The following is a 9,442-nucleotide window of genomic DNA, read 5'->3' as shown; positions in this document are numbered from 1 at the left end:
TGCTTTTTTTCCCCCCAGACTTTATTGTTATCCTCAGTCAACTCAGTTGCACAGTCTCAGTTCATCTGAAATGCTGTTTGGGGGAAAATTCTCTTGCTGAAAAAGACTTCAGCTGGATCCTCTCCTACGGCCACCAAAGCCTTAGATTCCAGTTCTGTTTTGCCTTCATTTTTGCTCCCCTCTGCAGAAACTTGGGGGCTGAATGGAGAAATTTGCAAATTTATTTCACTGTTTGTCCCTCGTTCTCTGCTGCCCAACACCTATAGGTGATCTCCACTGCCTCAGATCCCAGAACCTTCCTACATCCAGAAAGAAGGTGTCAAGATGGAAGACAGGCCAGTAATACAGAAACCCAAGCATGGGTAAATTTATGGTAATTAAGGTGGAGTCCTGAAGCGAAAACAGCCCTTTAGGGACAGGTTAGTGTTAGTTAGCTTTAAAATAAATTGCAAGAGTGTGCTCAGACCTTATTAGTGGATATTCCCTGGGTAGAGAATACATAAGACATCTTAAGAGTTAAGCTGTGAAACAGAAGCTTCAGCAAGGGCTGTTCAGCTCTTATGATGAACCAAGAAGGATTTCATTTAGAATTTAATCTAGTAGGGGTTTTCTGGTTAAGAGATTTTACCTTCTCTCTTTGAGCCTTTGCCCTTAGAGCAGGATTCACTAAGACCAGCTACCCAACTGCTGGCAGGTACTACATACAGACCAGAACAATGGTGTGCATGGCAGAAGTCCCACTGATAGCACAAGGCTGTCTACACCAGCAAAGAAAACCCACAGCAAGGGTGCTAAAAAGGTACAGGAAAGAATCTGAATAGCGTATACATGGCATGTGAAACAAGGCAGCAGGGACAGGTCAAGGTCTTCACCTCAACTCATGCTCTTCCAGCATTGCTTTCCTCTAACACACAAGCCAACAGACTTCCCCTCCTCCTCTCCCCCTCCCCATCAGCATGGGCACGTTGTCGGCACCTGTTCCAAAAATCATTCAGAGCAAGCTGCAGTTCTGAAGTGTTTTACGTTTTTTGCAGTATTTCTCAGATACTACCGAATGGTAACTCTTCAACCGAGCTGATGCTGTTTGACATAAATTTGTTTGGTTTAGTTTTAGTGTAAAAGGTCGGAAGGAAAAGATGCTGGCACAGTGTTCTTGCTGGCAAAAAGCCAAATCAAGTGTGGAAGATCCAAATTGGTTATAATTAGAGACATAGATCATCATCGCTCGTGCTGGCAGTGCAAGAACTATGCTTAGTATTTAAGGGCATGAGCCACTGTTCCTTATGGCATTTTTCTTATTCTCCATAGATAACATCTTGCAAAATGTCATGGTTAAACAGATGTAATTAAGCAAATTTCTTTGGATTATCGGTTATTCTTTGTAACCTGTGCTATGTGAAACACTGTTTTTGTAAGTATTTGTGTTCTTTGTTGCCACACGAATAAAAAATCACTTTTTGCCTGTTTGCAGCATCAATAAAACAAAGTCTACGTAGTCTCACACCCAACCACGCTCCCTGACGTCAACTCAGATGAAGCATCACTTCATCCAGAAGAAACAAATTGCTGTCAGGTCTGTCACCTTTGGGATACATTGCAGCCTTTTTTCTTTCTACTGCCTCATCTCTGAAATACCTCACATCTGAATGACTCTGGTTCTGATGATTAACCAACCTGTTTTCAGACACCTATAAAATGCCTTTCCCAAACAGGGAACGATCTGGATATTAACTCCAGCAGCGCTGTGCTTGTATGCAGACCATTACTGCTGCTCATGAATCATCCTGGGAGACACTTCTGCAAGCTTAACTATGCCCGATTCTCCTCTGGGTTCATAGAAATGTTTACAGCTTCTTCTGTACCTTTAGTGAAATGCAAAATCAGTGCTCACTGATACAGTAAATTATCAGGTTTCATCTGGCAGAGAAGTTTTCTGCTGAAGCATAGCTAGATCTAACAAGCACCATCGTGCTCTGCCTGCTGTACAGCCACAAACTCATCTTCTCTGTCAGGCAGGATGGACGAGGGCACAGCCATTTGTGTATTCCACAGAACCAGGCACTGATGGAGCTTGGCTTCCTGCAGGTAGATTTTGTAGGTTTTTGGGGAAGTTTTAACTCTGGTTGGATCCATCCATCAATGATGTCTCCTTTTGAGCACATTGCCTACTGGTCTAATAATGATAAAGAATGTGATCCAGCCTTTCCTTCAGCTGAAAATTGGCTTCAGCTGAATGCTGGCAGGATTTGGCCGTAGGTTTTGTTAGTTTTAGGTAAGGTTGGTAGCAGACAGGGAGATAGAAGGAAAAAAGCAAAAAACATGCTACACTCAGTGAGATCAGTACAAATGTTTCCATAGATTTAATCCCAGGGAAATCCTACCCAACTGGATGGGTGTTCCCGTCCTTCTCCTTTCACCCTGGATGATTTTGCAGCCACCAGCAGCAATGATCCTCCCCCTGCCTTGGGCTGAATTCAATCTCCCACTATGTCAGCAGCTGACACCTCGCAGACATGGAGACATTTTGGGCACTGCCAAGACTGCTCTCGGTGCCAGAGGAAGGATTATTATCTGCTGAATCAATGAGACCTGTGACAAACTCAGATTCCCTTCCAATACTTTATTGCTGCATGTGTCTGAGGAAATGGAAGTATTACTTGATAAATACTGGGGCATGATCTATATCCCATTGCTGCTCTGTTGTACGCTCCAGGTTGGAGCCATCTACACGGAAAATCAAAATAGGTGCAATAGGTATTTATACTACTTTGGGCATAAATTTTGAGCTATAAAAGCTCAGAAAAAAAAGCCTCCCCCTATGGAAATGAGGTAGCAAAGGTTAAAAATTCTGGAGTGGCCAAGTTTGGCTGTAGTTATAAAACAACTGCAGTGCTAGAGCTGCGAGTGGAAATTTTTCAGGTGACCTCAGCAAAGAGGAGTTTGCATGAGCTCCCTTTCCAGTAATGCTTTACCCAAACACATAACTCACACATACACGACTGCTGGCAGCCTTCCTCCTGAGCAGAGAGGGCTGGAAACACGGCAGGCACCAAGTGTGTGCAGTACGCTTTGCCCCAGGCTGCTTGAAATCCCAAAGATTTCCAGAGAAATGTTATGCTGTAGGTTGGCCACTGCAGTAATCTGAGTTCTCCCTCAAACTTCTGCCAGTATTTTTAAACAGGGCTGGGGCAGCCCCTGTCTATAAATACTCCTCTTCCACACCAATATCTGAGATTCCAGCCGATCAAGTTCTGTCTGCTGCACTACTCATTTATTAAGCACTAATGCTTTACAACTCTCACTTCACTTCTCTCGTCACCGTTGGGTGACCGCTGCTGGGATGCGCTCAGATTTTGGAGATTTGCAGAAGAAATGTGAGTTTTTCCCAAACTGAGAGTCCTGTAGCTCTCAGCCCGCGGTGTTTCCAGGATGTGAAATAACACAGTCAGCAGGACGACATGTCAGTCACCAGCAAAGCCAAAAATAGCACACGTACGGCTCAACTCAAAGGGCTAAAAGGGTGCACTTAGAGCAGATGTTTTAAAGCTTGTGCACAAGCTATAGGCTTATTAGCCAGCCTAAATCAACTGAAAAAGGCCTTTGGGAAGTATTAAAACTCTTGGCTAGGACTTTCCTTTCTCTCATACCTAATAGTAAAAATAAAAGCACTAACCTGGGCTGAAGTCTTGTTCAGAGGTTTCGGGACCTGGCGTCATTCTTGCTTTGTGACACAGCTCATTAAATGCACCAAGAGTTTGGTCTCAGGAAGAACTGACCACGGGGAGCTGTGGTTCAGGAGAACACTATCCTATGGGGGATGGGGGAGAAGCAACTACTTTAGAAATGGAGAAATTCGGTAAGGACAAAAAGACAAGAAATGGGAAATTCTACAACAAAAAAGCACAATATGCTAAAAGCTGAGGAGCATGGCACTCCCAGCCTCATTTTGCTTCTAGCCCAACACTTACTTTAAGCACCAGATCTATGACAACAGGCAACATTCAAGATTCTGCCATTTTTCCCACCTGGTATCTCAGTAATGCTTGCTGATGAGCAAAGCATTTTCTCTCCACCTTTATTGTTTCTGTTGTAATTTTACATTTCTCCTAGCTATAACTCTACCTCCTTACCATGGCCAGAAGGTGCCCTTATGTGTCATACATAGTAAGGAACCACAACCCTAATCCTCTGCTTAGCAATTTTACAGCTTAGCATGTGAAAACATCAACTAACCAGGATGGAGAAAGCCAGATTTTGCCCTGAGGTATGGATATTTGGAGCCAATTTCTTCAGTCACTAAGCTTTTGGCCAACTAACACCAGTTCTTTTTTATTTTTTTCTACATCACAAGGAAAAATACTACTAAAGCTTTTCCTAACTGCCAGATTCTACAAGTAAAAGGCTGGAAGCAATTACTTCATTAGTCTCTGTGCCCTCCTTCCCACAACTATCAAGATCAGCATGTTATAAAAGAGGTTGGTTGGACTCAATAGTGAATAGCAAACAGCTATGTAAAGAAGAGTAGAGAGAAGAAACAGAAGGGAAACAAAGCTGTAAATACTTTAATTTCCCTTTCTTTTAGAAGAAGTAAGCCACTTTTTCATATTTTCTCTGGCCTTGGTGAAAGCTACCTTGAGGGAGATACCTTAGTAGTGGTGCTTGCTCATGGTCCTGTGAAGAGCAAAGAGTTTTTAACCACTGTGGTATTAGAGATCTCACCCAAATACACATTTGGTTTTTTATTCTGACCTGTGTGGTGCAGCTGTACAAAGGGCAGAGGCAGAAGTCACTGAAGGCAGAATAATGTAAAGCTATTTTCTTGCAGAATAAGAAAAGAACTGAGAAATGAGCAGCGGTTCAGCTGAAAAGCTCAGGTTAAGTGCTAAAACAAAGCCCATTGAGGAATTAATTTGTAGGCTTTGCAAAGAGTAAGGGAATGAAATCTTGCTAAATGATTTATTCATATTTTTCCTTAAGAGTAGTAAGCATGAACTACTGAATCGTAGCACAACGGTGCACTGATCTACCTGCAGTGCATTAACTGGCTCATTTATTCTGCAGCAAGGTTGTGGGTAACAAGGAGCCTCATTAAAGGCCCATCTCAAAAGAAAATGGCTTTAGTCTGCATTTACGTTTTTCAGGGACTCTTGGGGATACTGAAGGTTGCTTAAGCTGGGAGGGATGTCCTGGTGCTGCTCTGTCTCCTGGTGGTGCAGACTCCTGAAGCTGCCTGTGCGTTTTACTGCTCCCAGCATGTTGGCCCTGGTTCCCTGTCATCAGCTGAGCTACCTACATTGTTCTGATTGGATTTGGCACCTGGAAAAAGCTTTCTTTCAAGAGCGAGGGAGCAGCAGTACTGTGTAGTGCAGCTGGCATCAACCTAGGAGTGAGAAAGAGGGTTGGCAGAAAACAAAAGTTTGACCTATATATAAAGATCCATCTGTCTGGGAGAATGTTCGTGTATTGCCTTGAGTTAGCTTCTTCACCCACTTTACCTGTTGGTATTGTTCTGATAGCTTAACAGAAATTGTCTGGCTTTGCCAGAAATGGTCTTTTTTCCCTTTTTTTTTTTACAGCTATCTCCTGAAGCACAGTGCTGGGGAAGGCTGAGCCCTCAGCCCTATTGTCCTCATCAGGTTTTGCAGCATCCCAGAAGTTCCCTTAAGGCTATTCTGCTCAGTCACTGAATTGCCTTCCTGGATGCTTTTATTTTTTGCTGCTAGCTGCCTGTAATTCACTTGAGCTGTTGTATTAATAAATAGAACTTTCCCTACACCAATCAGACAAACATATGGAATATGGAGCAATAAATGACAAAGCAGCCCCACATCTTTCATACCGTCATTGGCCTTCGTGTCCTGCAGGAGAGAATTTCCTCCAGCTGGTTTCATCATGGCTGAATGATCCTCAGTATTAGATGCAGGGCAAAAGTGAAAGATCATGACACCAGAATCTTCTGCACGTAACATTACAAATGACTTGCCTGCAAATGGAATGAAATGTCAGGAGATGATACCAAATAAATGAAGATATCACCACAACTACTCATGTGGAGCATAACGTCGCAGACCTTCTCTCTATTATTTCAAAGGTACTCACATTTCAAAAGAGTGGGTTTTTTCTCCTCATCGTAGAGAAAACTGATGCTGTGGAATTGAAAACACAATTGTGGTGCATGCTGTACGAGAAGCAGCCACTTGCTGCCTTGGAAACCTTGAAAAGACTTTGTCTCTGATTCCAGTCTCTCTTTCTCTCACCCTCTAATTATGTAAGACCCACTCATTTAGATTTGGATTCAGCTTGCTTTCCTTCCTAGTATCCATTACACCATTAGTCTGTTGCAATGTCAGAATGACCTGGTGGGAGGATGAAAAACATCATGGGTTGAGTGAGGAAGCAGGATGTTATTCCTGGATGACTCTTGCTGTACGTGGGACACAATGGAAGAGATTCCCTGTGTCATTTGTGGTGGCGGTGGGATGGCAGCAGCCATGCTGCCTGTTCAACCATCAGAGTAGCTGAACTGCTAATTTAGATGTAATTGGGCACCATTGATTCTATTTAATGGGGCCCTGGATAAATTGCTCTCCTGCCTAATTGGTGCAGTTACCAGGGAAGGGACTGGCCCAGAGTGCGGAGCAGTGCAGGCACCTAACTCCCACTGAAATCAATTATGCTGAAATCAATGAGAGTTAAACAGCTGAACAGCTTTAAAAATCTGGCCCTGGGTGCACCCCAGAGCTATAATTTATCAAAACACCAAATAAATGGCATGCCTAGTTGATTTCAATGGGTGTGATAGGTTTATGGGAGTTATTACTGGAAAGCCCCCAGCTTTTAATAGATGTCTCCTGTTATTTTTCCAGGATTGGAAATGTTGTGAAAATGTTTTTGCGTCTTCTGATTTTGGCCACGGTGAAGGTGGGGACACTGAGTTAAACAGACCTCCACACTCATCTCGTTTGTAGCCCTTGGCAGGGCAATTGACTTGAAGCAAAATTCTGAGGTCTTTGCCCCACCAAAGCTCTCCAGAACACCACTGGGCACAAAATCAGCAGTGACATTGAAGATGTGGCCTTTTTCATATAGTGAGTGCAGTGTGGTAAAACCATCTGCACACCAAAGCAGAAGATCACCATTGATGCTTTAATTTTCCAAAGAAAATATTACCTGGTTAAAGTGAACTGGTGCTCACTGGTATGATCTTACTGCTCTGTTACGGCTGCTAAGCAGTGACTTATCTTTCATAACTGCTGTAACGTGCTTCAATGCTTGGCATATTATTCTCTGTCTCAGTGGCATCAGATACCAAACCGTACCTCAGTTCCTGAGAAACTGAGTCACATCAGGACTGGTGCTCTTCTGCTTTCTCATGCCCACTGATCCTTTGACTTCAGACTTGAGAAGAAATTAGAAATGTTGTTTCCTACCATGAAGGTTGAGGTGGCAGCATGTTCATGTCTTTGGAGGATGAATGGCCGAACTCTGCTTTGCTGCAGGTGTTTCTGGGAATCCCAGCACCTCCAGGATCACAGTGGGGTCTTTTGTAGGCTCTGGTGGATGTACCAAATTCCTTTGTTTGTGAAAGCATTTTTGTGATGCCTCCTAACCTGTCAAGCCAGATGTCAAGTATCAGCCTTTTAGAGAGTGTCAAATAGTTTCAATTCTGAGATGACTTCAAGTTGCTAATTAGGTTGCTGATGTGCCACCAAAGACATCAGGCTCTGGCACCCAGACTTGATGACAATATGTAAACTCTTCAGTGATCTACATATTGGCTCAGTGACTGACTTTATTCTTTCCTGCTCAGAATAGCAGTATTTCCTCACCCCTCCAGCAAATGACATGTTTCTCACATCTTTGTGGCACAGCTTGGTCAAAAGGCTGGAAGGTGCGAAAGCAAAGCAGCAACAAAAGCTTGCATCATTCCTTCCCAACATAACTCGTGCTGGCACTCTTTATCTTGTCCTTGTTAAACATGCCAGTGTGCACTTGGGTTTGTCATGCCACATGGCAGAATCATAAAGAATCTAGCTGTTACCACAGTCCCCAAAATCCTGTACTGGACTAAAGGCAGCTTAAAATGCAAGTAGGTTCCAGATGGAGTTTTGGAAGTATCAGAACACAATTCCACAATGGCAGAGATATAAGGCCTGGGGCAATGCCTTGAGATCCTCTTTGTCCTTCAGTATCGCTGGAAATACGACCTCGAGTTCCTGAAACAGGCACATTTGAAATGACAGTTATGTATGTTTGGTCTTGCATTCTTTTCTGTCCCTTTCTCCACTATTACTTTCTTAACGCTTACTTGGGGCAGCAGGGTGCTCTTCAACGCAATCTGATTTCCTATTCCATCAGCTAATCCAGGTCATGTTGTTCCAGTAACAGCAATGGAGATGTATCCATCAATATCTTGTCTATTAATGATATAATGCATTCACAAAATCCCTTCAAGTCCTCCCCACCGGTACTCACAACAGGCCCACGTATTGCTTTTCTCTCACCTTTATTTCTTTGCTTTTAAACCAATGTGTTTATGTCACTGGGAAACATATTTGTGAATTTCTGTATTGTTTAGAATGACCTTGATGGCATTTTGACCATAGTATGTGACAGACCTGAAGTGCTTTCAACCTAGTAAATATGAATGCAATAAATATGTAAATTAATCTATGTATATTTATAGCCTGGCAGAACTCAAAGGACCAGACTGTAGCCAAAAAATACTGCACTATCTATTGTTTCTGCATTCCCCTTGGTGGCAGTTCCCTGGAGCTCCATTCAGGTGCCCACAGTGACTGCCAGGGCACCCTTATTAATAGTGCTGCCATAAAGGCCACTTTGTATTTAGTCATTATGAAAGGTTCTTGGAGTAGAGGGCTGGGCTGAGGAGTAAAACTAAATCAGCTTTTATAAAGAGGAAAATAAGAAGTCACAAAATGAATGTAACACTGAGCTTTCAAACCCCATCTATTTACTTTTTGTTTGTGGGTGAAGTTTCCTTCATTGCTCATCAGTCGTGTCAGCTATTGATATTTCTTCTGTCAGGCACAAATAGTATCTGACTGACTGACATTATCTGTCCATTGACTGCCATGATTTTGAACCTTTTTGGATCTGTGGCCCCCCTAAGCGTTTCCCAGCTGAGGAATTTAAGCCAACTGACAAGGAGCATTAGATGTAGTTACTCTTCATGATGTCTCAAAAGTAGTAAACTAGAAACCTCAGAAACACTGTATTGAAAACTTAGATTCTATAGGATAAATGTTTACATAATACCATCAACGTCTCAGGAGTCACTGATCTCTCACATGGACGCAATACAGCCAGTGAGAAACTTGGCAGAAAACATAGAAAAACAATGTTCTGGGCATTAGGACGCCAGATCCGTAGCTGGATCTTTTCCTGCCTTTCTAGGCTGAGACGGAGTTTCCATTGGTGG

General features: G+C 43.0%; 1 protein-coding gene across 5 annotated transcripts in view; it reads right to left on the bottom strand.

Moving 5' to 3' along the window:
- Positions 1 to 9,442, bottom strand: part of LOC116225403 (uncharacterized) — a 65,585-nt gene that overhangs the window by 15,356 nt on the left and 40,787 nt on the right. For all 5 annotated transcript variants that reach the window (XR_016470433.1, XM_090149037.1, XM_090149036.1 and 2 more), the window contains 2 exons: positions 5,840 to 5,983; positions 3,674 to 3,808 (listed from right to left, as the gene is read on the bottom strand). Coding sequence is in view for 4 of the 5 variants with exons in the window: in XM_090149037.1 (XP_090005163.1) it covers positions 3,804 to 3,808; positions 5,840 to 5,983 (149 nt within the window). In the remaining variant the exon portion in view is untranslated. The remainder of the gene's footprint in view (positions 1 to 3,673; positions 3,809 to 5,839; positions 5,984 to 9,442) is intronic.

Source organism: Phasianus colchicus, chromosome 12, assembly GCF_987193195.1.
Source record: "Phasianus colchicus chromosome 12, bPhaCol1.hap1.1, whole genome shotgun sequence".
Lineage (NCBI taxonomy): Eukaryota > Metazoa > Chordata > Aves > Galliformes > Phasianidae > Phasianus > Phasianus colchicus.
This window is presented reverse-complemented; position numbering and strand designations above follow the sequence as displayed.